Source organism: Euwallacea similis, chromosome 14, assembly GCF_039881205.1.
Source record: "Euwallacea similis isolate ESF13 chromosome 14, ESF131.1, whole genome shotgun sequence".
Lineage (NCBI taxonomy): Eukaryota > Metazoa > Arthropoda > Insecta > Coleoptera > Curculionidae > Euwallacea > Euwallacea similis.
Genome location: NC_089622.1, coordinates 2,951,815 through 2,978,109, shown reverse-complemented (window position 1 = coordinate 2,978,109; position 26,295 = coordinate 2,951,815). Strand labels below are relative to the sequence as shown.

The window sequence follows — 26,295 nt, the reverse complement described above, 5'->3', positions numbered from 1 at the left end:
AAACTAGAAATTTGAAAAATCCTTAATGTTATGATGAAGGAGCATTACAATATTAGATTTCCTAAAAATCGATTGTAAACTAAAGTTGACGTTTACAGTAGAATATATACAAAAAGTCTAGCAGGATTTGAAATAGAATGTGACTGGTGTAGTCGAAATTTTAAGTCTCGGAACTCGAAGACCGCTAACAAAGAAAGAAGAAAAAACCTAATAAAAGTAACAAGATTCTTAATAAACATGTAGAATACCGTAACTAGGTCGCTTAAAGTTCATTATCGCACATTTTGTATCAAAGGTGATACTGGGCTTTACTAATTGAAGGATATCTACATATATAGAGAAAGTTTTATAATACCACAGATTCCTTTTAATTAGGCCCAGAAAATAATATGTTCAAATCCATTTCTCTGAAAAGCGAATAAGACAATCAAAGAGAGAAGTGTTTTTTCAAGTAGACAATAAAATCTCTATTAGAACGAAACCTCACATGGTAATGTTAAATGGCCGCATAAAAGAAGATTTTGAAGAAATATATAACAAATGTAATATATGAAACTTAAGTAAATACTACAGACATTTTACCTTTGGTGAAAATTCCGGGCATCCGTTATTTGTTGACGTTGACAAGGGTGACAGATTGACAGGTGATTGGAATTAGGCAAGAGTATGATAATCTCTGAAAAATGAAAAAATGGCTGCTTTGAAGACTGAAATCGTGAATGATGAGCATAAAGCTGAAAATGGAGTGGAAATCGATGTTGACGATGTAGGAAATACAACGGAAACGACTAAGAAAAACAAAAAGAAGAAGAAGAAAAACAAGCCGGGTAAGCGATTTCCCAGGGCGTGTTTTTATCTCGAATCACATTGCATGAATTTTTAACCCATGCAGGTCAGGGCGAACGAGTCCCTGATCCCGACTTGCCGCCCCCAGAGCACAATGGGGCCTCTGAGCCTGCCGGGGAGGAAAACATTGAAGGCGAGAAAAAGAAGAAAAAGCGTAACAGGAAAAAGGGGGGCAAATCCACTCAAACCGATCCTCCCTCAGTGGCAATCTTTGACCTATTCCCTGATGGAAACTTTCCTATTGGAGAAATACAGGAATATCCCCTCGTCAACGACAACAGGACTGCAAAGGACAGGTTTGGTTCTGAGGAAAAAAAAGCTTTGGATAGGATGCATAATGACATTTACAATGAGGTGCGTCTAGCTGCAGAGGCTCATAGACAGACACGTAAACATATCCAAAAATGGATAAAACCAGGAATGACAATGATAGAAATATGTGAGGAACTTGAGAAGACTGCCCGCAAACTAATAGCAGAAGATGGCTTAAAGGCTGGCTTGGCATTCCCAACTGGCTGTTCAAGGAATCACTGTGCTGCACATTATACACCTAATGCTGGAGATAAAACTGTTTTGGAATATGATGATGTAGTCAAAATTGACTTTGGAACTCATATTAATGGGAGAATAATTGATTGTGCTTTTACCCACACTTTTAATCCTAAATATGATAAGTTAGTAGAAGCTGTAAGGGATGCTACTAATACAGGGATAAAAGCAGCAGGTAAGTTGACTTTTTGGGAGCAATTTTAATTACAGTGTTCTATGTTGCACAGTATTTTAACTTCAGTTGTAAATCAAACTATAACTTAATTATTGAATTGAATTTTTCTCACTAGGATTCAAGGTACAGTGAAAGATCTCATAAGCCATCTGCTTAGAGGATCTATCCCTATATAAGACTCAAAATTTAAATACATGTGTACTAATATCAGATGTAGCATACACCCTAGAACATGTGCTACACAAGTTTAATGATTTACCCAGGTACTGTTAAAAAATTTGAAATATGTATTGGCTGCTTAGTTTCTTATTTTGCATTTGTCTTGTAGGCTGCAGGAAGTAATTGTGGTAATGAAATATTTCATGGTTTTGAAATGTTCAGAAGTAACTAAATCTTTTTTTTATAATATATGTATAATATAATAGACCTGAATATATAGCTAAAATTACTGATTCTGAAGACATGCATTTGTAGATTAATTTATACTTATATGCAGAATGCAGGGTAGGGTGTTTTAAATTAAGTATATTTTACCATTTAATTCTCAAAATTGAGAGGCAATTACAGTTTTGATTATACCGCTTATGGGTTTCACTTGCTTAGAAGCAGGTTAAATGCTGAGTGCAAAAAACAAAAATATATAGATTTAGTATTTTTCTCCTGTTATTGGGTAGATCCTTCTTAATCTTATGTTATTATAATAGGAATTGACGTCCAACTATGTGATGTAGGAGCTCAAATCCAGGAAGTTATGGAGTCATATGAAATTGACTTAGATGGGAAAACTTACCAGATCAAATCCATTAGGAATTTGAATGGGCATTCAATTTCACCCTACAGTAAGAAGCAATTATTACCTTCAAAATTTCTCTAACATTTGAACATTTTTTAATCCTTTAGGAATACACGCTGGAAAAACTGTACCAATAGTAAAAGGAGGAGAAGCAACTGTAATGGAAGAAAATGAATTTTATGCAATAGAAACTTTTGGATCCACTGGAAAGGGTGTAGTGCATGATGATATGGACTGTTCTCATTACATGAAAAATTTTGATGTCCCCTATGTCCCACTCCGGTAAAAACAATAAATTTCACAAAATGGTTCAATGTGACCTTAATGAGGTTTTGTTTACAGGTTGCAATCTTCAAAAGCTTTGTTGAACGTAATCAACAAGAATTTCGGGACTCTAGCGTTCTGCAAGAGATGGCTGGACCGTGCAGGAGCTACCAAGTACCAAATGGCTCTGAAGGACTTATGCGATAAAGGTATCGTGGACGATTATCCACCCTTGTGCGATATTAAGGGCTGTTACACCGCCCAATTCGAGCATACGTTGGTTTTGCGGCCAACTTGTAAAGAAGTAATCTCTCGAGGAGACGATTATTAATGAATTCTTAAAAGTTTTTTCTGAACTTCGATTTTAAAAACTTGACGTTTTTTTGTAGACTTTGCTTTTGCAATCATAATCATATAAATAATCAAGATGTTTCTGTAACTATTGGCGAATTAACACTGTGTTCGAAAAGTACTTAATCTGCTTCAGAATGTTTTTTTATGTTTCAAGTAATTGTTGCCCTGTGGGAATAAGAAGGAAGCAAAGTTTTCATGAAATTGTTCTAGTGGGGGACTATTTGTGTGGTTTTGAGTTTTAATTATTACGATTACAATTATTACGTTTTGTTACTCCGTGCTGGATAATAATGCAGATAATATGAATATAAATAAATCTTTTGAGAGTTGAAGTTCTGATTTTTTAAAAATGCTGGTATTTTTTTTTGTACTGACGACGATTCGTATATGTCAAAATACAAGAAAAAAGTTAAAATGTCAAAAAAATACCAAGTTTCCTTACTGTTCCGTGGTACTGTTTAAGAACAAATCTTATAAACTCCAAAAAACAATAATCAAAACCTCTCCTTTTAATTAAAACCACTAATCCATCTTATCCAGATTATCTACTTTCATTACCTCATCCCGAGTATGGCACCATTAGCCAACATCTTTCCAATTACCTCGTTCTCGTTGACCTGCCCCGATCTTCTATACGCATCACCGTATCCTGTGCGTGGAACCATTTAACGGCGTCTATCTTCATTAAAAGTAAATTTATGAAAAGTTTAGTTGCGATAGATTTGACAAGCAACTTAATATTGAAGTCGCCACAAAAGGTATTTGTAGTTAGTAAAGTGACATGAAAATAAAAATCAGGTATATATATATTACAACAGGGTGTCCCTGAAATGACCGCAAAACGTTTGACCAAAAATAAGGTGTTCTAGGTAAATCTACCTATATTTAATGTTACTTCATTTTGCCGCTACAGGTCACCAAAGTTCTCAAATTAATATCGTTTTTTAGAAATAATTATCTAAAATTTTTATTGATTTTCAGTAATTTTGGAACAAAAAGTTACAATTTACATAAATTGGCATGTTTTAACGCGCAAGATCTTTTTTTTTAATTCATGGAAATATTAAAAATAGTGCGTGCTTCGTAAATAACAGTTTCTATTTTTGTTACCCCCTGTGCGAATGACTAATTTTTTCTCTGCCACAAACTAACTTTATTTTGAAGCTTTTTTATCTCGTATAAAATTTTTGCTAGGTATACAGTTTCTCTACAAAAAAAATATGAATGATACCTTGCAATTCATTATTGTTGTTTAGTCAGAACAAAAACATGAAAAACTTTTAATTCTAAATAGCTACCAACTTGATTTAGTTCTTGTAAACAATTTGTTCAAAATGTTGAACGTTTTCTTGAATACACAAATAAATTCTTTTCAAAAAATTATTCTGTCCTCATTGTATGTTGGCGTTCTCGATTAAAATTGTCCTTTTCCCCCTAAATTACCTTTCAATTCTGAGATTTGAACATTTGTTACCATAGACTCTGACACTCATACGTCTATTTCTCTAACAGAATCTATTTACTAGAAATATGTGAATCTTCTCAGCGATAGAATAATGTTTCTTTCTAAAAGACCAAAAATTATTCAATTCACAATAAACTCAACTCCAGTCAACAACATCATAACATCATCCAACAATCAACATCATAATAAACAGTATTGATATGTCAGACGTACGGAATATTGATTTTATTTTTACGTAAGAAACACAATTTTTTTAACATTGCTTTCACAACAATGATGAATTGCATGGTATCGCAAATAACTTTTTTGCAGAGAAACTACGCGTGGAGAAAATTTTACTCGAGGCAAAAAAGTTTCAAAATAAAGTCAGCTTGTGGTAGAGAAAAAATTAAAGTCATTAGTACATGGGCTAATAAAAACACAAACTTTTATTTACGAACCACGCATCATTTTTATTTTATTTTATTATTTCCATGTATTAAAGAAAAATCCCGTTCGTGTGTAAAACGCCAATTTATGTAGTAATTCTTAGTTCTAAAGTTACTGATAATCGATAAAAGTATTTAACAATTATTTCGAAAAAACGATATTAATTTGAGAACTTTGGCAGTGTACCGACAAAACGAAGCGACGTTGGATAAAGGTAAATTTATCTAGAACGCCTTATTTTTTATTCATGAATTTTTGGTCAATCGTTCTACAGTTATTTCAAAGACACCTTGTATAAAATAATTTCCTCAGGTTTATCGTTTTCATATATTTATCTGAATAAACACATTTTTAACATTAAAGAATAAACAACAGATATATCCACATCAATCTTCGACGTCTTTTTCTTCAACAGGACTAATATTTAAACCTCTTCCTAAATAGTTTTCTTCAATTTCACGAGATTCCTTAGGAAGTTCCATGGGAACCAGATTTCTTATATAATTTAAGTAACACTTTGCACGGTTCACTAAGTCTTGGCTTTCCGGGCAAGCCTCAAGAATCTGAGAGGCAAAACTTTTCGAAACTCCTATAATTTCCTTTATTTGCTTCTTCGAAGATTAAAAAACTTTTAGATTAATTTACCCTTCGACATTTTATATAAAAAGCAAAATGTTCCATTCTCGATAGTCTGATCCATCTTTAAATACTCCAAATACCTGGATTCGGGCAATATAGAGGCGATTTGTTGCAAGTGAGTAGAAACGATTACATGAGGGCACGCATCTTTTTTTTCTAAAAAGTACTTTAGAATGCCCGCTAGTAAAATTACCCCGTCATCGTCCAAAGTTCCACGCCCAAATTCGTCCATAATTATTATGGAACTAGGGGACCAGAAGTGCAAAGCTTGAGCACTCTACACAGATGTCATAACTCATTATTTAATCATATGTGCAAAGACTGAACTAACCTGAGTAATATTTATCATAAAAGAAGACAGTTTAACAACAACAGATTCTGAACAATGCATCACTAAATGAATACTCTCCACCAATCCGATTTTTGCCTGTTTAGCAGGTACGTAACATCCTATATGTGCCAAGTAGATTGTAATCAAAACTTGGGCAAGAAACACGCTTTTTCCACTACCATTTGGACCAGTAATGATCTTCATGAAACTATGAGAACTCCCAGAAAAAAAATCATTGGGTTCAAAACTGGCGAAAATTTGCTCCATCAAGGGATGTCTAGATTGAATTATTTCGTGAGTGCGGTTAGAGCTTAAGTCGGGTTTAACATAGTTATTTTGTTGGCACACTTTAGCCATAGCTATCAAGCTGAAAATTGCACATATGTCGGTAATTGTAGGATATGTTTAGTATTATTTATACCAATCGATTTTTGCCACCACCTTTACGGCATTTCTGATGTCTTTGTTGTATTTGAGAGCGAACTCGGAAAGTCTTCTCAAAATTCTGTTTTCGTGGTCGATGATTTCAGCGTTTATTCCACCCAGTCTTCGGTCAAGTTCTGTAAAAATAAGAATTCATCAATTATAGTGTATTCGTGTTATTACAAAATTGAGTCCCATTGATGCATTACATTTGAGTTACTAGTCACTTGTAAGGAAACAAAACTCTGAGCAGCCTTCATAAGCTGTATTTAGCAAAGACGCAAAACAGCATATGGTGAGCTTATGAGATGTTTTATGTACTGATAGCTATAAAAATTTGTATATAGGCAGTTGAATGTTAAAATTGATTATTAAAATCTTCACACAGCACTGTAACTAATTTTGCTGTTGTTTTATTTTACAGTTGAGATATTTATAACAGTATTTTCAAGTATATACACGTATATGATATGAGAGGAGAGAAGTGTAAATACCTACCAACGCACAATGGATTCTTGTAATGAATGACCCCACCAAGCGTAAACTAAAAGTAAAAAATTCCTAGTTTAAAACTACGCCTTTAATATACATAGTATTGCAAAATATTAGAAGGTATTAATCCATGGCTACGGAGAAGAGTAAGCTGCATCAAACCAATCATTACACAAAATCATGCATTAGTGAAAAATCATACATTAATGAGTAATTTTATATGCATTAAAAGATTTTAAAAATAAGTCCATTTTTACAACCCTCTCTTTCCCAGTAACAAAGCATATACTAACTTATACTATAGTATTTTTGTTTATGATTTTACAACACTCCATATATTAAGAATATCTCTCACCATAAACTTATAATCAAAACGTTGAAGATCTTCAGGGTCGCAATCGACCCCCCACTCTTTAATTGCAATAAGATGTCCCATTTCTGGCAGGAAAACCACTTTACATTCGCTGATGTAATTCGGTAAATTATTTACTGTCATCCTAGCAGCGGCAGTTAGGTGTTTCGCTAAATCTTGTTGAAGCAACAATTCTAATATTCGAAAAAATTTTAACATTCCTAGATTAAACTTGGAAAATAAGTCAGACTTGCGTCCAAACGCTCATCCAGTCCAAACTTGATCACCGGTCTGCCTCTTTTTGCTCCAGCCTTGAAGTCCAGGGCATTGTTAATGGACTCTTGCAAACATATTACTTCATGAGTGATAGCATAGTTAAGCTCTTCTAAAAGGTCGGTTTTGCGTTTGTATGTTCTGCTTATGTCATTGATAAACAGAGTGTGATAGATTATCTGTGAAATGTATAATATTATATATAGATTTAAACATTCTGAACTACCTGCTTTGTGCAAGTTACTCCAGTCTTTACTGGACGCCCGGGCATTTTGAATCTTGCTAAGTATGAGGCTTATGTAACCAATGTCTTTGAATTCTTTTATGTTGTCTTGGATATTAGCAATAAAGTCCATGTTGGCCGGTTCTTGGACGAATTTTATGAAGTTTAGCCTCTTTTGTAATTCGTTATAATCATTGATTGGAGAAAGCAACAGGGTCCTGCAAATTCCTGGTTCGGTGTGGAAAACATCTGTACTTAAAAGGAGTTTATACCGTAATTGAGATTGTCCCATTCCAGACTTACAACCAGACAAAAACAACCTGTAAACACTCAAACCTTCCCTGCAGCTGGACTCTTGTCCGCGTTTAAATCCTGCATCATGCGATTTTAGGGAGAATATTTGCAATGTTTTGAAGGCTTGGTTATCCAGAAAGACGCGATTTTTCCTTAAAACAGCTAATGAGTTTCATATTATAGAGCATTTAGAAAATATTTATTACAAAGTTACAGGGTGAATATGCATGAAGTGCTCAGCTGCTGTGTCTACTCCAAAAGTCGACCAGTGTTTCTCCAGGAACTTACTTAAAGCCCCTAAAGCCTGGACTGAAAGTCTGTAATTCAGGTTAACAAATGATCGTAGGAAAAGTTCGTGTTTATGGTCAGATTCATCAGAAATGTTTGAAGCAACATTGATGTTTGATACAATAGTTTTGCAGGCTTCGTAAGCTGTAAATGTTATGCTCGTAAAATATTTTTGCAGAGGGAGATATTTTATTTACTGTATTCTCTTAGAGAGAGTAGGAAGAAGTTTGATGGGAGGCTTCTAGAGGAGGTAGTGGTATTTGAGGTGTCTGAATTGGAGAGGTCTATCAGAAACTGTATATATTCCTCAGTTATGTCGCCCAATATCACTAAGTATTTGGGCGAAATTTCACGTTGTATTATTAAAGTTTTTGAGAACTGAGGACCGATATCTGACATCTCTTCATAAAGGTTTAACTGAAATGGAAAATTGAGATGTTATTATAAAGAGTTATATTGGCCTTATTTTTGGACCCCCTACACACATTGTCATTTCGAAAATTATTGGAGTTCAACTTACTTACTTTACATCAAACACAACGTGATTCTTACCGTTTTTTCAATGAAACTGTAATACGCAGCCCCGAGCATTCCATTTTTGTGCAACAAACACAGGACAACCCCATTATTACTTCCATCATCTTCTTGTCTTAATGATATTGATGCCGTATCGTCTGTATTAGTGGTGTTCTGTCGCAGGTTCAGAACTTCTTGGGAGTTGGAATAGTCCATATTTTTACTTTATATAACTTTTATTATGTATTTTCTCCATCAAAGTAAATAAACTTATTTAAATTCAAAGTAAATAATCATGTTAAATTAGAACTGTATCCGTAAAGCGTCTTCAAAAAATGAAAATGGCTGAAAGAATAAGTATAGCAATTGTTTCCTTTATGTCACCCTGTCAGCGCACCTTTGATTCTTTTGTTTTTCGAACGTTTCTCTAAATGTTCATTAAATATTGGAATTTTTCTAATTTTTTATTGCATATTTTATATATTAAGATTTTCTTCAAGCAAGACGCTTAGTGCATCATAATTTGATAATTTTTTAGTTTTATTTTATTTCTAAACACAAGTATTCCTTGAACTATTGACTGTTTTGAAGGCTAAAGAAACATTGAAGTTTTTGAAAAACCATACCAGCGCAAAAGAAATATTTCCAAAGTCGTTTAAAATTACGTGCGGTCGAAATTGAACAGTCATGAATTAGTTTGTATATCCTTTACGTTTTATGGTAATGGAACGTTTCAAAAATGTTTGATGGCATCTTTAAGAAAATTACTACTTTCAGATACATTGCTTACGAAAGACTTCGATATAGTAAAATTTTTCGTTATTCTTAAGAGCCTATTTGTGTTTTTATATTCTATATGAATCTGGAAGATTGCCCACATATCTTAGGACACTCTGTGGAAAACTTTCAGGATTTTCAAAAAAAAAACAAATTGTAAATTGAATAATGAAACCATGGTTTTTTATTGTTCCCAACACAAATGTTTAACAATAAATTCCATATATTAAAATTTTAATGAAATTAAAAATTTTTTAATACAAAAATACTCGACCGATAAATAAACCCAACTTGTAAAAAACACATAAAACAAATAAAAAAATGCAATATGAAGTGGATAATACTAAAAAGACCAATTACTAAATATTTTTGAGCTCTTGAGTATTAAAAAACGGGACAACCCATTTTAATAATCCACTAACCAGTGCAAGCGCACGTGAGTGATGACATAACTATAATTCTATCATTTATTAATTACAGAGGTGTTTAACTGCAACATGAGGCCGGATTGGGGTCTTTGCCCGATCGCTTTGTGATGTTTATCCTTGTAAATTCTTCCGCAATAGTCGGGTGAATTCCCACAGTGCTCATCAGAGCATTTACGGTTAAATTGCATCTGAAATATAAATCTTTGTAGAGCTTCCCAATAAATAATATTCAATGAACTTACTTAATTGCGGCGGCAAATCCTTGTATCACTTCACCGGCTTGAGGTCCAATAAAGTGCATTCCTAATACTTTTTGATCCCCTTCTCTCAAAGCTACTACCTTGATGTAGCAATGTGTGATATTCTTTTGAGGAATGAAGAATTCCGTTGGTTTATAATAGGCGTGGTAGATTTCGATGTGGTCTTCGCCAAATCTAGTAGTGGCGACTTCTTCACTTAAACCTGGAAGTTTAAACAAAATTGATTAGCGTTATGCTAGGAAGTTGTTTTTCTTCTCAGTTTACCTACAGCTCCGTATTCTAATGGTGTAAATACGGTAGTGGCCACATTGTCATAATCCATGTTAACGGTGCTGTTTCCAAATAGTCTCCTTGACAATAATCTGCCGGCATGGATAGCGACAGGTGTTAATTCAGGCTTTTTCTACAAAGAGGTAATGTTCAAAAACAAGCCTAAAAGAATTGTAGACTTTTGATATATTATTTACTTGTGACAACCTTATACAATTTTTGATTCCAAGTTTTTTTAATCCCTTTATGGGGGTGCATTCGTGGTTCTTTAAAACTTTCAAGATAACCGAAAACTCGTATATAATTCCCTTATTTTTTTATATTTATATGTATTGGTTGATGTATGTTAATTTTGTTCATTTCGAATTTCAATTGTAACTTACATATAAAACATCTCCAACAGCGTAGATATGAGGCACATTGGTTTGTTCATTAACGGCATCAATTTTCTCTCCGTCTCCCGCAACTTTAACTCCCGCGTTCTCTAGGTGGAGTTCCTTGGTGAGCGCCCTGCGTCCGATCGCGAATAAAATGGTATCAAACTCATCACTGAATTCTTGATTGACATCATTCGTCCAGGTAACCTTTAATTTACCAGAATCTAGTTTTTCTACTGATTTCGGAATAGACCTGAAAAGTACAGCTTCTTACAAATCTGAACGAGATTCTCCCAGAAAGTAACAATTTTGTTCATATAAGCTGACGAGACTCACTTGTGCAAGAATTTTATTCCTTTATCTTCCATTTCAGCCACAATTATATTGGCCATTTGCTGATCAAAACCTCTGAGAGGTACTGATCTGACCATTACCGTGGTATCGTAGCCGAGACCTTTCAAGAACCCGCCACACTCTAAACCGATATATCCGGCGCCTACGATTACAGTCTTCCCTGGTTCCCGGTCAAGACTGAATATGTCGTCACTAGTGATACCATACTCCACGGCCCCGGGAATATTCAAATATCTAGGCCTTCCACCAACGGCTATTAAAAAGTACCGGGCTTTCAATACGCGTTCGCCTTGTTTCGTTACAGTCTGCACTGTATGCGCATCTTTAAATGTTCCTATTCCGTTGATGTATTCAACTTTTCTACAATGAAGAATTTTGATAGTTCACGAATACAACGATCACTAATAGAATTGAGTATCTTACTACACAGTAAAAAATCGAGTGTGAACAGTAAAAATAGTTAATTATATTTAAACTTCTATTAAGAACAATTTTGTAGAATAATCACTTGAAAGAAAAAATAAGTATATCTTAAAAAATGTCTATTATAGTATCACTTTTTGTCACTTTCAGGCTTACGATCTGTCACACTTGAAAAATGTATTGTTGTCAAGTCACTGATTTTTTCTGTGTATTTTGCATAAATCTATGACCTACTTATCCCTAAGTTCTACTCTTGTCACCCAATTGACTGATTTAATATGTGCTTGAACGGCATCTTTCAAGGTTAGCCAATTGTGGCTAACATTATTCCCAATTTGCCAACCATAACTCTTAGCTTCCTAAAAAGAAATTCCCTTCAAAAATCTTCAAATTAATAATGTTGCTGTTGATTTGCATGGAAACAACAAAGAATCACTGAGTAGAGGCAAATAAATGTCAATTTAATGGTTGCATATTGCGTTATTAATGAAGTAGCAATTTAGTTAATTTCTAATCTAAGTACACTGCACAGCAAGCTTCTACAAAACAAAATTCCATTATCTAACCCATTATTCTTATTAGGAATTTAAAAATGAATATAATTATTGACATACAACATTTACAGAAATCAATATGACCCCCTAAAACAACGAATCAATACCATGCTAGAAATAGGAATAACATTACTATAAAAGCCTGTTCTTTAGATTTATTGAAAGTGAAAAATGGTTTCAAATCTTTTTGATTTATAAAATATCTTACCAGAATTTAATTACAAAAAAGCTTCTTACTTGAATAGCCTCTCCTAACAAAGCAGCCTGATGCATGAGTTTCTTGGGAATACATCCGACATTGACGCACGTTCCGCCCAGTCCCCATTTTGTGCCTAAAGGACTGGGAGTCACAAAATCCAAAACAGCAACTTTTGCGCCCAAGTTGGTGGCTTCTTTGGCGGCTGCGAGGCCCCCCGATCCACCACCAATGACCACAAGATCATAGTCGTAATCGCCTTTAAAATAAGGAAAAAGTCTCTTCAGAAGGGATAAATTTTAGTAAATTTAGTACTACGGAATCTATCATTTAGAAAGCAAAAAAAATTTGTCAACTTATCAGAAAATTTCTGTTTATAATTTTAAAACTCAAAATTAGTAAAGTAATACTTACTGCATTTTTAGTTTCTACTGTAAGTTTCTATTTGAATAATATATATATACAGGGCGATTCACAACTTATCTATAAAATTTTAGAGGTAGGTGTGTAATGAAAAACTAAGTCGATTTTGTAAGAAAATTTTTTGGAAAATTCTTATAATTTCCGTGGAAAAAATGGTTAAAATTTAACCATTGTATAACTGGACTACTGTAATATTTACATTTTTCTGTAGAATCCCTTTTAGGTTCATCGACCTTACGTATCATTTATAGTTGGGTCTCCCACGTGTCAACAGTTGGGAGTTGAAGACATGGGTGATTCAACTTAAGGGTAACATTTTATGATGCCAAAATTGCTTACACATGTAAGTTCGTTTCTTTTATTTCAGGTAAAACAAAAGTATTCTTAAGTCGGATCACCCATGTCTTCAGCTCCCGACCATTGACACGTGGGAGACCCAACTGTAAATTATATGTAAAGTGGATGAACCTAAAAGGTATTCTGCGGAAAAACGGGAACATTACAGTCGTCCAGTTATACAATGGTTAAACTTTTAACAATTCTTTTTTGAATTTTTTTAAATGATTTTCCAAAAATGTTTCTTGCAAAATCGACTTAGTTTTTCATGACAAACCTATCCCTAAAATTTTATAGATAAGTTGTGAATCACCCTCTATATATCACATGAGTCTTTTTGTAAAATCAGCCACTTCATTTTCATGGAAATTTGGATGACATTATGATCTTTAATTTGATAAAAATGAAAAAAAAAACTTTTTACTTGTAGTCTTCATTTACAAGTTATTAACAGTAATATTTCTAGCAAGCAATATAATATTATAAAATGATTATACCAGATAGAAGACAAGTTAAAGGACAGTTACACTGTTTTGCACTTTTACAGACTTTAGCAATTGCTCCTTCTTCAGACTTTTTATCCATTAGTGTTTCACTTGCAAACTTTATAAATTCAAATGTCAATCATTTTGACACCAAATCTGTCAAAATAACCTTTTTCAATCAACAACAATCAAAGCATTAAGTTTGTTTAAATTGTATGGCAGTAAAAATTTAATGGTTTAATATTAATTTTTAGAAATTACTTCTTAAACCCTCTTAGTACATTAGTTTGGTGCCAATAGTAGATACAATTTTAATGGGAACTGAGAAACTTCAAATTGCTTTGACCTTTTTTTGTCAGACTTTTAAAAGTCAAGCATTGGTTGCTTTGCTGCTCAAAAAACATTGCAGAAAATAAATTGTTTCACTAAATCTGGGAAATAGCAATCTTCTTGAATTATACTATACCACTACAGTATAATATCTTCTATTATGCTTGGATTAACTCCATCATCATGTAAACTCTGAGAATTACATTTTAGTAAATTTAAAATGTACTAGAGTTGATTGACATGATGTTTCTTAGAGGAGTGAGATGAGCATGAATATGTAAGTACTATGTGTAAAAGTTTATTGGCATCTAAAATTATTTTTCCTAATGACATGTGATATAGAGTTTTCTGTTTTAAACCTCATTTTACAGTGCAAGATCTTAAAAGGAGAGTGATTTGTCTGCACTGATTTACAACTCAATTTAAGGTTAATAGGTAATTTCTCTACATTTGGGTTATGGTTATTTTAGACCTTAGGTTTTCCAAAAATTTCAAAACATCTTTTTATTTGCAAACAATAAATGCAAGTTTAAACTTTACTTGAAGTCAGTGACCAGAACTGCTTTTTAGTTGTTTGTGGGAAGGTTATACATCACATTGCATCACTATAACACTTAAATCATAAGAAATTGAGTTCAATGTCGCAATGATATTACTTTTACTTACTGCTCAGTTTGGAATTGCTTAAGCACCGCACTTGCCTCGGCTCCAGGTGTTTGTAAAAAAGAAATTTTGAATTTTTCAATGTGCAGGCAGCAGCAAACCTGACATTTTTAAAACAAAAAACTGACGCCATTATGATAATAATAATGACATTGACAGCTAAACATATGCTTGTTCTACGACCCAGAACTGCTCTTGTTTTTTATCACTGCACAGAATAATTACTTGAAACCTTGTAATTGTACGTTAATTACAGTGTAGGAAGTATGAAATCTATTTTAATAACCGGCTGCAATCGCGGACTGGGTTTAGGACTGGTTAAACAAATAGTGAAAGCAACAAATCAGCCTCAAAAAGTGATAGCAACATGCCGGGACGTCGACAAAGCACTTGTAAGTGGACTTTGAGTAGATTTCTGGTTTGTAGGTTAGAATATTTGAAATTTCTTGCTTACCTGCTACTGGAGCCATTTGTTGTTAAACTTATGATGAGTTCAATTGTTTTTTTTTATAAAAAAATCTTTTTACTCCAATATGAGGACAAATCGTCGAAAAATCGAATAAAAAACTTTCAACTGTTTCTCTACCAAACGCGAAATGTCAAATAAATGTGGCGGTTGGGAGGTAGAGAGCAGTAGTGTGCAGTGTTCAGTGACGTCATGTAGTCCGTATGCGACTGCGTGTTGGTTCAAAGCGCCCAGCTTGAATCAAATGAATGGCGCTAAAAACTTGAAAAATCGCATGTCATGGTTATTTACATGGAACTCGTTTATTCATTCATATAGCTTCATGTATACAGTATTGATTAGTTCATATTTTGTAATGGTTTTGTAATTTATAGTACAACTCTTTATAATGGGGAGCAGTGTCAGGTTTAGTTATAAGAAATGTTGAGGGCAGCAGCTTTAAACAAAGTATTATTCTCATTCAAAGCCCATTTACTCTGCCTACTTACTTTTCTTTTCATCGTTATTTACCGGTGCCTTCTCAACCTTTTCACTATCATTATGATTCACTTTGCCGTTTCTACCATCAGCCTTGCTTGAAGCAGAACCAGGGTGCGCCTCGACCTTAGCCGGAGGCTTCGATTTGGTGTCATAAGATTTTGATTTCGATTTCCAGCAAGGCATTTTTAATGATTAACTGGTCGTACTTCTGTAGAATGCAACGTTAGTCAGTACCACTCTCTTAAAAGTCGGGCACCTATCTGAGATAGAATGCAAAATTTTATAGGTGAATAATAGTTTAGGATTTTAAATTACATCATGGATTGCAAATAGATTGTGGGAAGATGTTTTGGTACTCAACGGATTTTCTAATTGCTTTATAACAAGGTTTATATGTTTGATTTAACACAATGGCAACAACTATTGCCAAGTTCACCTTTATGCGACTTTAACACAGTTTATCAAAATGTTATAAATACCTTTGTGGTACTGCGCACAGATCATGAAATACTGAAGAAGAATTTTTAAATTTGATACCACCTCTTGACAATCAACTGAAAATCCTCCTATAATGCCTATCAGAGAACAATAATTTGTTAAAGCTAGCTATTCTAATTTGTGTTTAATAAGAGGATAAAATCGTTATATTAAGATTAAATGCCTCGTGAGGGCAATAAGTGTTAATCATCAGATAGCTTTGGAACGAGTGTGTGTATACCAAGAGCAAACCAAAAAATTTTGCCTCATCAATCAGGTCCTTTGAGGCACAGAAGTTTTACATAATTATCCTAAAAAATATTAGTAATAGTTATTGTTAAGTAGAAACTTCATTGACTTCTATATGAATATTCATTAAAAACATTTTTAGGACCTATGCGAAATCGCCAGTCAACACAAGAACCTCCACATACTTCAGTTAGGTAGGAGCAAACCTAACAAAAATCTATAAACTAAAATCTCTAATTATGTAATATCAATAATGATATTTTTTATTAGACGTCCGAAACACCGAAACTTTTGACCAATTTTCCCAAGATGTAGGCCATATAGTTGGAAAAGAAGGTTTGAATGTCCTCTTCAACAATGCTGGCTACTCTCCAAAGTCTACAAGAATCAACTTCGTCAAAGCTGATCAATTGGCGGAAACCTTTGCTGTTAATACCATTGGTCCGATAATGTTAACAAAGGTAGCAATCCTATATATTAGTGTATATGGTCGAGATTTAATAGTTCGTAAGTTTTAGTATTATGATATTAGAATTAGTAAAACTGATAGAGCTATTTAGGGATGAAGCACTGTTGAGCGAAGTTACTACTACTGGCGTTATCAAATGGCTAAGTGTTGAGAAATCTCATCTGGGACTAGGGTATACCTCGAGAACAGAGAAGGAAAGGCGGTGTAGTCAAGTAGTAGTAAATTCGTTGGTTTGTCTTTCTATATTTTGATAATACAATAACATTTTTTAACTATGAAGAATGTTCCGAACATTATTTCGACATTTAAACAATAACGAAACTATTTCTTTTAGGCCCTCCTGCCCTTGTTGAAGCAGGCAGTCACTATTAACGAAAAAGAGTCAATCGGAAGCAGGAGAGCTGCGGTGATAAATATGTCATCCATGTTGGGATCAATAGCATTGAATAACGATGGAGGGTTGTATCCTTATCGGTGTTCCAAGGTATGCACTTAGTAAAATCGCTAAATATCTCATAAATTTCCGATAGCTTAATCTTGTGTCATAGAAATAGCAATATGTAGAACAAACGTACAAGCACTTGACAAAATTCGATAAAAGGTAATTTATACTGTATGCCGTGACGCTATAAAGGATCAAACGCCCTTGAAATTTGCTTGATCATGATCATTTCATTGTTCAAATATCTGATGAAATCATTTAACGACTTCAAAATAATCTATTCTTCTATTGCAGGATAATTATTGTGGGAAAACAAGTCCTTTGAAATGTTAATATTTCTAAGGATAATTAAATTTTAGTTGATAAAAGGCTGATGAAATTTATCGTGCTTTTAATTGTGATATAAATATCCAGTTATTTTTCTAACTTGTTCGCAATTCTCATTGTCCTTGCAGGATAATAACACGCAGTTATTTCGTGTCGATGATGACAATGATTTGCAGAAATTCGTTAAAAGGATATTTTTAGAGCCGATAAATAGCGTAAAGGATAACATGCCAGGATAAGTTAAATTACTTGAAGCCAACAGATATAAAAGATATTGTACTTTTATTGTTCCTTTTAATTGATGGCCTAATTTTATAAATTTTAACGGATATAAATAATAGCAGTCTGTGAATTGTCATAATAAATTATCTGCGTTTAACCTGATTTAACAAGTATTTTAGGCAGCAATTAATATGGCAACAAAATCGCTGAGTGTTGACTTAAAAAGTGATGGAATTCTGATTACTTGCGTACACCCAGGATGGGTCAAAACTGATATGGGCGGTAGCAATGCGCCTATGGACATAGAAACAAGTTCTTCCAGTCTAGTCAAATTTATTACGAATCTGACTGAAAAACACAACGGAAGATTTTTCCAGTGGGATGGAAAGGAATTACAGTGGTAGCTCAGAATAAAAAAATATCATTCTTAAGTTCCTTAGATTAAAATCCTTAAGATCCATAGAGTTGTCTCATTGTGTCAGCTTCTTCCTTACATCCCAGCCAAATTGGGGCCACTGGCAACGGTGAAGATTCTGTAGGTTTTACCCAGTTATTATCGAATTTCCAAAATAATGCTCCTTTAAAAAAATAAGTTATTCCTACAAAAACAGTATCAAAAATAATCTGTTTATCTGTAGCCATACTTATACCATCTTTCCAAGTGGTGGCAGCATCTAGATTTATGGGAACTCCATTCCAACGATCCATGCTCATTGGATAACCCGGATCCATACTTTTGGCTGTTTCGTTATACCTCCAAAAGCGGTCACTTTTGTAAAAATACGTCTTGCCTATTTTATATAGGTACAGATATCAGTATCATGCGCGAATTATGTTACATACTTACCATTCTTAGTCCATGTCTGTACAGCGTCAATATCATCCAGATATTCTGGAAGTCCAAAATAACTCAACGTTAGAGGACTGTTTTCTACAAAGTCAAAACCATCGAAAATCCACACTTTACTACCTGTGAATAGTACAATATGGCCGTCAGGTCTTTGATACGCAGCATCAACCTTTTTTATTTCCTTAGGGAGATTTGGAAACATCTGCCTTATAGAGGTGGGATAACCTGAAGAGATGACACCTTTATCTCTTAGCCTCCACAAATACTAAAATAGTATCAAATGCATATTACTATAATTCAACAGAAAATATAAGAAGCATCTACTTCATCTTTAAAAATAAATAGTTCCCCTCTAAGGGTTGCAACAGCGTCAAAGTGCCCATGGCAAATATAAGGTAAACTTGGGGAGTTGTTTTTAGGAATTGTCCTGTGAGGATCGTGTTCTTTATGAACTTCCACAAATTCATCATCTCCTTCGTATAAAACTTTCTTGTCATCATTGTTATGAGATCGTTCTGTGGTGGTAGGTCGCCTAGGACCAAACCTAAAACACACGACATAGAAGTGCTGAAGATATTTGGAATTAACTGGAAGTTTACCAGGGATTGTGTCGTCTCCAGCTACGTGTTGTGTCTTCACGATTATGTTTTCGTTCGCCAGAATCAGGATGACGTGAAGGTGTTCGCAAAGTTGTAGTGGAAGTGGTCGTAGTTGAAGTTGTAGTTTCTTCTGGCTGAGGTCTTGTTAACTCATCATGTTTTAATCTCCTTTGAACTATGTCTCAACATTTTATCTTGATTTCAACTTCAATAATACATACTCACTGTACAACGTATACATCCCTAAGATGTCATCATAATCTAGTAAGCTGTTCGAATTCTGGTCCCATCCCTTGTAGTAAGGGAACATTACCGATGATTGCACATCTGAGTGGGATAACCCCAAAGAATGACCGAGTTCATGAAGGGCCACTGTGAAAAAATTCGTGCCTTCGGGTTCCTCGTATTCGTCTCTAAAAACCGGCTTTTCGACCCAGTTTTCATCGTCATCGAAATGGATATCACCAGAGAGACTTGGTGATTCATCGTGGCCTGGGAAGAAGGCGTGAGCTAGGATTTGTCCGGGACCATCAAATGGGTATCTAAGAACAATTGGCCTTAAAAAGAGTTACATATGACAAAAACAACTTTTGTTGAAGTGATATTGTTAGAAAATGGGGGATTCATTATATATACTCAGTGTTTGAATTAGAAAATATGTAGCTAGTTTTACTAAGTGAAAAAGTAGGACATTAGCAGCGGTAGCCATATTGTCAAGTCGAAGACGAGGCTATGAAGCTAAGACTGTAAATTGATGTATTCGCTGAATTTAAGATATATATTTTTCTCTGATTGGCACCCATTGATCTATTTTTTTGATTGATGAAAAAATGCAAATAACTAACAGATCAAAACAAAAATTCTTAGCAATAACGTAGCCTAAAGATGTTTGTATTAGTAATTGGTCCATAATTTTTAATATTGTTAACGATTTACTTCCTTCATCTCAAACTACTTGCCAATTGTGCATATATCATTACAATTTGAAAAAATGTAAAATTTTAGGTATTATTGTCTCAAAAAGACATAGTACAACATGATTCGTAGGAATTGTATCCTTTATAGAATAAATAAATAAAAAGTTCATAAATGTTTTGTTAGAGTTCATAGTATTTACAGAAAGGTAATAGTAAATTTCAATTAATTATGCGTTAATTTATGTAGTTAGAATAGAATAAAAACATAATAGAATATCTAATAAGTAAATAATAATTAAAGAAAGAAAATTTTCCTTGATATTTTGGTGAATGGAATTTTTCTTCTTAGTCTTATAGACTCCGAACCTTTTACACTGAAACTTGTATTAATTATAACCTGGTCTTATAACTTTGACCAAAAATCAAATCCATTTCAAAAGTATATCACTGCATTTTACCTACCTGTCTCCATGATATCCCCTTGAAAAACTCACAATAATATCAGCTTCAGGACTATAAGATCTGGAAAAAGTCAAACGCCCATACCCTCCCCATACATCCAAAGCTTTTTGAATGTTTCTGGCCACAACATCTTCTCCAAGGTGTGATGACCAATTTGAAATACTAAAATTCTCCCTTTCTGCTCCAGCCTATTATATACTTTAGCATAAATCTTACTAATATGTGATGTGTCTTTTATCCCACCCTTTTACTGTAGCATATCTCTTCCTCCTCCTGCGGTCTTTGTTGGGGATGATGTCGACAACTCCACATCTTGGAGATGACATCAGCTAATTCAAGATATTTATAGACCAATACAAATATTGAGTAACTACTTACGTTAAGGGTGGCATTATCAATAATTCCCGTTTCTTTTATAGCCCCAAACCTTTGCATATTTTTGATGATGTTGCTTAAATTCTCTTCAGAATATATCGCTTCTGATTGACCACCACCATCGACCAAGTAACCGTATCTTTTCATGAATTTTAGCTAAAATGTGCACTTCATCATTTCAGAATATTTTCTTACCGGAATTTAGATTAAATTAAATTACCGCTTCATCTGAAGGCACTTGCCTCCTATAGTTATTTTCAACAGGTAAACAGTTCAAACAAACCATATACGAACACCACACAATTAATTTTAAACAGAACTTCATAGTAATATTTGCAATGATCACTAAAGCAGTTTTGTACGAACACAACTAACTATCGTATAAATTATTGGCCACTAGATAATCAAAACCTTTTGACTAGGATTAATGTGGCAGTATATTGTTCCGATTTTTTCCGACTTTGAATGAGCAACCCTGAACTGAGCAGAAATTTGTTGACACCGATAAAAAAAATTGCTGGTGGGGCGAGTTTATTTATAAAATGCCTCAGGCATCTTTCTGGGATTTTACAATATTTGTAGAAGTGCGAAATGGGCTGAAGTGGCGTTCCCAGAAGGATATTATCAATAAATGAATGAATGTCTGAATGGTGAGAAGTGAATCATGCGGGGAAACCAGTTTGGCATACAAATAAATAAGCGTCTTCTGGGTCAATGATTAAGAGAGGAACAGTTAAGAAACTAATTATGTACATACATCCATTTAGAAGAAGTTGATGTAGTATTGTTTCGTTCAGTTTTGTCCGCACCATTTTGGTAAATTAAATACTAATCCACGGTGGTAAAATCGGAGGAAGTGATGTCACTATTATATCTTACTGCTACCATAAAATGACGTAATAAAGATATTAATAAATTTCTTTAAAAAAATAAAAGCGATTTTAGTGGAACGCCTGCAATAATTTGCTACATCCAGTCTTTTTAGATCTTCGAGTCCATGTTTCACCACATTACATGTGTTAACTCTGTAGGTATAAATTAAAGTGTGTGTTAGTGAATTATGGTAAATCATACACACTTTATTTTCTTTTTTCTTTTTTTAAAAAATATGTGCCTAATTCATGCAATTTATATGAGAAATATGGCTGAAACAGATCTAGTGTCGAAATAAAATAAATAAAGCACAGAGTATATTGTTTTTTAAATTTATTGAGTATTGTAATCCCAAATTCACAATCACAAGCAAATAAAAGCTTTTCCATTTGTTATTAGTTTTGGATTTTCTGTGAATACATTACACAGATTTTAAAAATTTAATTTAATCTGAATTAATAAAGTTTTTTACACATCGCTCAAACAAAACAATGATATAAGTAATATATATAAGGAACTATGAGCTGCAGAATCCTAGTTTTCTCAGTTTCTCTTCAATTTCCTTATATACAGATGAATCTAGCACTGTACTGGGAATCTAAAAAAAAATGCTTTGGTTTAGTTTCAGTTATAATGTCACTGTACCTCAAATTTAAAGGATGTAATTTAAATTACAGTATGTTTTGTATATTTTACCAGGTTAGTTGATAGTAATCGAATTTTGCTCCATTTCGTTTGTTAAAATTCAGTTCTAGCCAATCACGCTGCAGTACAGTCGTACGAGCGTCAGTAAATTGCCCTTATTTTCTGTGTTCATATGAAATAAAGCTGAACAGACATAAACAATTAAAATATCTGTCAATTTATGATACACATTAAAATGAAAGCGCCAGGTAAGAATCAACTATAGAGTTGACTATAGTTGATTTAATTCCAATTTACTCTTGATGCAGTGTATAATTTGTATTTGAAGAATAGTTTAGTGGTGAAGTGTCCCCCAGAAAAATATTAAAAATTTGTCTGTTGTCCTGTCGTCTTTGTATTTGATATACTATATTTACAACTTACTCACCTTTTTTAACTTATTTCTAGCTAAATCTGCAATAGACTTCCGACAAATCTTTCCGGATCTGGTAGTAGGTAAAGCCTTCACTCCCACCGCTAATCGGAAAGACGCTACCGCTCCCATATGCTCCCTAACCATAGAAACAATTTCTTGAGCTATTATGTATTCGTTTAAAATTGCATCTGAAATTCACATATGACTCATTATTCAATATTTCATAAAACTCTCTGAAACACACCTTCCTTCATTACAAACATGCATAATGGAACCTCATTCTTAATCTTATCAGGTACTGAAACCACACAAGCATTGCAAATGTCCGGGTGGGACAGCACTATATTTTCAATAGCTAAAGTGGATAATCTATGACCAGCCACGTTAATAATGTCATCAGCCCTAGCTGTGACATATACCAGCCCATTTTCGTCCTTATAGCCTGCATCCATGGAGTCATAGAATCCCTAAACTCAAGATCGTCGGAAACATTCATTTATTTCTACAATAATTATTGTTTACCGAGTATTTGGTGAAATAGGTTTTGTAGAAACGATCATCTGCTTTATAAAGGGTGGTCAAAGCTCCTGGTGGTAGAGGAAGTTTTACTACTATTCGACCAAGTTCATTTACATCTGCCAAACTTCCGTCTCTGAGAAGCACTTGAACTAGATTTGCATTTTTTGTTAAAATATGAATAGAGATATTTTTATAGAGCAGGAGATACTAACCATTGTATCCTGGAAAGGGCAATCCAGTGGTGAGCTTGTTATCATTACATGGGTTAACTAGTCCTACACATGTCCCTGATATAGCTGATCCAGTCTCAGTTTGCCACCAATGGTTAATAACAGGGACTTTAAAGATCTTTTCTGCCCAGATTTTAGCTGACATATCCAAATGTTCTCCTGCTACCCAAACCTATTTAAAATGAATGTTAGCTTATGATTATTTAACAATGATTTTTTGCAATGAATAATTGTTTAAAAGAAAACCTTTGCTCTATATTCATAAATTATTATCAGGCTAACGGCATCTGTGACCTTTGCTAGCATAGGTTTCGACATGCAATTGTAGGTAAATTTCATTGCGGATCTGCCCTCTATGAATTTTGCCTGACCTGTCTTAGACTAGATACGTCATATTCAGTTCCAAATTTCGCTTCCGAGTCTACTTCCTTCAAAATTCTTAGAACGGTTGGAACAGTGAACATTGCGTTCACTTTATACTCACTGATGATTCTGAAATTTCCACTATAAAATTCTGAACTCAATGTATATTAAATTACCTACCTGTAGTATGAACTAGGATCTGGGGTAGTAGTAGGTTTTCCCTCATATATTATGCTAGTGATTCCATATACCAAAGGACCGTAACACATATAAGAATGACCAACCACCCATCCGAAATCACTAGTGGACCACCACACATCATTTGGCCCCATGGCGTAAAGAGTTTTCATGGTGTAGGCCAGGGTGGCCAGATGGCCCCCTACGGGTCTTTGAACCCCCTTAGGTTCACCTGTTACATCCGAGTATAGAATTTTCCTCAATTTCAAAGAGTAACTGACCAGTGGTTCCAGACGTGTACAAAATGTAAAGTGGTTCGTTGGCTTCTACCGGGACGCAAGGGGCACTTTCCACGTTTTTAACTGCCTCTTCCCAATCTACGTCTCTGTCAGGGTCTAGATCAGTAATGAAGATGGATTTTCGTTGGAAAATTACGCATTTATGAGGTTTGTGGATGGACATATTAATTGCATGGTTGAGCTCGGATACGTAGCTAAAAAAGGTAATTAAAAATGAAATAATAAAAATAGGTATCGATGGTTCCAGGATCTCAGTTGAGGTATCGCGGATCTATAATAGCTTAGTCCGAGAAACAGCACCAAAAATAAATTCTAGAATGAAACAGAGCTAACATAAAGTTAGAAAAGAATAATATCATTTGATAAAGAAATAATTTAAGAGCAACTAAAACTAGAAGGAAACGAAGTTAATCAAAATGTCTTACAGAGGAAAATTAAATTAATACATGGATTTTAGGTAAACTTGAAAAAAAAATACAATCAGAAGAGAAAAATGGAAAGGAAAAACAGAAAATTAGAAGAAATATAAAAAGCACAACTCAAGATAAGAGAAAATTAAAAAACAAACGAATTGAATTGCTAATATGGGTTATATAATCCAAAATTAGATGAAATTGATTATTGAAATAATTTAACATGGACTAAATTTAATACATTGCATAACGCTTAGCATAATATGTAAGAATTGCATAGAAAGTTAACAAGATATAAACTTTTTATGTGATTTGTTATGAACATACTATGCGCTTCATGTTATATTATGCGTTATGTAGTAAACTTAGACTAAATGTAACAAATTAGCTATTAACATGTTTGTTGTTTTTGATTTACTTACTTAAGCACTTTATTTGGTTCTACACCACAACTTGCCGCAATTATAATTTTAGGTTCAGCATGCATTATTCTTGTACTCAATTCAGTTGCCGCAAAACCTATACCAAAACCTTCTTGTTTCAAATAACTGAAAACGTATATGCAAAACATCACCTCCGAAAACCACAGAATGGATAGCTCCCAGTCTGGCAACTGCCAGCATGGCCATAACAGTCTCTGGAATCAGAGGCATGTAGATCAACACTCTGTCTCCCTTCTCCACTCCATATCTTGCTAGAACTCCTGCCAATTTGGATACATTTTCTTGCAGTTCTGAATAGGTGATTTTTCTGGAAACTCTTGTTACTGGACTGTCGTAGATGAGAGCTACTCTGGACCCATATCCAGCCTCCACATGGCGATCCACTGCATTGTAACAAGCATTTATTTCACCCCCTACATACCTGAAAAATACTCTTTTTATTTCTGTTAATGAGGTTTGTGTTCATTACCATTTGGTGAAGGGTTCCCTGCTGTTGTCCAAAACTTTCTTCCAGGGCTTGGCCCAAGTGATCAAGGTCCCAATATTGGCCCAAAACGATTCCGGATTTTCAATACTTTCCTTGAAAACTTTCTCATAATTATTGTTATTTAGAATCGAGTGTCTCGATTGTGATTTTCCTAGAAAGTTCATTGATGGTTCAGAGATAGAGCGTTTGGGAGTTCGATTAGAAGGTGAATGTCTCGCTTACCGGACTTTTTTGATTCCAATTTTTTCCGCTTTACCAAACTCATTTTCTTCGCGGCTGGCTATAAACAAGAATACTAAATGTAAATTGTCAAAGAAAATGAAATTAATTAACATGGGAAATAAGGAATTTAAATACAAAAGAACTACAAAGTTCAGTTTTTGTTATTTTTAATTTTTTGAATGATTACGGCTGGTTGATTAAATATTTATCGTAATGATGGCACGTTCTTGTATTCGTATAAAGGGTGTTAGGGTTGCAAATATTTTTAAATTCTTCAAAATAATTTTGTAAC

The 26,295-nt window shown here is 33.9% G+C and overlaps 6 protein-coding genes across 9 annotated transcripts; 2 read left to right on the top strand and 4 right to left on the bottom strand.

Moving 5' to 3' along the window:
* Nucleotides 1-660: 660 nt before the first annotated feature.
* Nucleotides 661-3,313, top strand: und (methionyl aminopeptidase und). Its single transcript, XM_066396978.1, has 5 exons — nucleotides 661-827; nucleotides 893-1,570; nucleotides 2,275-2,409; nucleotides 2,471-2,645; nucleotides 2,706-3,313. Exons 1-5 carry the CDS (start codon nucleotides 692-694, stop codon nucleotides 2,956-2,958), a joined length of 1,377 nt encoding a protein of 458 aa, XP_066253075.1. The 5' UTR covers nucleotides 661-691; the 3' UTR covers nucleotides 2,959-3,313.
* A 1,948-nt stretch (nucleotides 3,314-5,261) lies between these two features.
* LOC136413641 (mutS protein homolog 5-like) lies at nucleotides 5,262-8,922 on the bottom strand. The gene is made up of 12 exons (XM_066397319.1): nucleotides 8,743-8,922; nucleotides 8,388-8,607; nucleotides 8,109-8,334; nucleotides 7,881-8,054; nucleotides 7,616-7,826; nucleotides 7,363-7,564; nucleotides 7,116-7,306; nucleotides 6,767-6,812; nucleotides 6,267-6,405; nucleotides 5,846-6,212; nucleotides 5,521-5,791; nucleotides 5,262-5,464 (listed from the first exon to the last, which is right to left on the bottom strand). The coding sequence occupies exons 1-12, from the start codon at nucleotides 8,920-8,922 to the stop codon at nucleotides 5,262-5,264; spliced, it is 2,430 nt and encodes an 809-aa protein (XP_066253416.1).
* Nucleotides 8,923-9,761: 839 nt separating this feature from the next.
* Trxr1 (Thioredoxin reductase 1) lies at nucleotides 9,762-15,788 on the bottom strand. 3 transcript variants are annotated; one of them, XM_066397333.1, is made up of 8 exons: nucleotides 15,537-15,788; nucleotides 12,387-12,604; nucleotides 11,830-11,954; nucleotides 11,155-11,532; nucleotides 10,825-11,071; nucleotides 10,436-10,574; nucleotides 10,154-10,373; nucleotides 9,762-10,099 (listed from the first exon to the last, which is right to left on the bottom strand). In XM_066397333.1, the coding sequence occupies exons 1-8, from the start codon at nucleotides 15,709-15,711 to the stop codon at nucleotides 9,970-9,972; spliced, it is 1,632 nt and encodes a 543-aa protein (XP_066253430.1). In that variant the 5' UTR covers nucleotides 15,712-15,788; the 3' UTR covers nucleotides 9,762-9,969. The 3 variants fall into 3 exon arrangements, with proteins under 3 accessions (XP_066253430.1, XP_066253431.1, XP_066253432.1); XM_066397334.1 differs by lacking the exon at nucleotides 15,537-15,788 and adding an exon at nucleotides 14,586-14,718 and having other exon boundaries at nucleotides 9,763-10,099; XM_066397335.1 differs by lacking the exon at nucleotides 15,537-15,788 and adding an exon at nucleotides 15,037-15,192 and having other exon boundaries at nucleotides 9,766-10,099.
* On the top strand, nucleotides 14,841-18,118 carry sni (SDR family oxidoreductase sniffer). 2 transcript variants are annotated; one of them, XM_066397337.1, is made up of 5 exons: nucleotides 14,841-14,974; nucleotides 16,397-16,448; nucleotides 16,564-16,715; nucleotides 17,058-17,207; nucleotides 17,894-18,118. In XM_066397337.1, exons 1-5 carry the CDS (start codon nucleotides 14,849-14,851, stop codon nucleotides 18,116-18,118), a joined length of 705 nt encoding a protein of 234 aa, XP_066253434.1. In that variant the 5' UTR covers nucleotides 14,841-14,848. The 2 variants fall into 2 exon arrangements, with proteins under 2 accessions (XP_066253434.1, XP_066253433.1); XM_066397336.1 differs by having other exon boundaries at nucleotides 16,525-16,715.
* Nucleotides 18,119-18,164: 46 nt separating this feature from the next.
* Nucleotides 18,165-21,651, bottom strand: LOC136413656 (matrix metalloproteinase-24-like). Its single transcript, XM_066397332.1, has 10 exons — nucleotides 21,138-21,651; nucleotides 20,921-21,073; nucleotides 20,759-20,871; nucleotides 20,543-20,704; nucleotides 19,389-19,705; nucleotides 19,164-19,338; nucleotides 18,889-19,108; nucleotides 18,562-18,829; nucleotides 18,365-18,505; nucleotides 18,165-18,313 (listed from the first exon to the last, which is right to left on the bottom strand). The coding sequence occupies exons 1-10, from the start codon at nucleotides 21,240-21,242 to the stop codon at nucleotides 18,165-18,167; spliced, it is 1,803 nt and encodes a 600-aa protein (XP_066253429.1). The 5' UTR covers nucleotides 21,243-21,651.
* A 541-nt stretch (nucleotides 21,652-22,192) lies between these two features.
* Nucleotides 22,193-26,081, bottom strand: LOC136413455 (acyl-CoA synthetase short-chain family member 3, mitochondrial). The gene is made up of 12 exons (XM_066397026.1): nucleotides 26,004-26,081; nucleotides 25,764-25,932; nucleotides 25,426-25,715; nucleotides 25,274-25,370; nucleotides 24,421-24,632; nucleotides 24,143-24,371; nucleotides 23,971-24,091; nucleotides 23,582-23,771; nucleotides 23,373-23,518; nucleotides 23,095-23,317; nucleotides 22,863-23,038; nucleotides 22,193-22,388 (listed from the first exon to the last, which is right to left on the bottom strand). Exons 1-12 carry the CDS (start codon nucleotides 26,044-26,046, stop codon nucleotides 22,308-22,310), a joined length of 1,977 nt encoding a protein of 658 aa, XP_066253123.1. The 5' UTR covers nucleotides 26,047-26,081; the 3' UTR covers nucleotides 22,193-22,307.
* Between the last annotated feature and the right edge of the window lie 214 nt (nucleotides 26,082-26,295).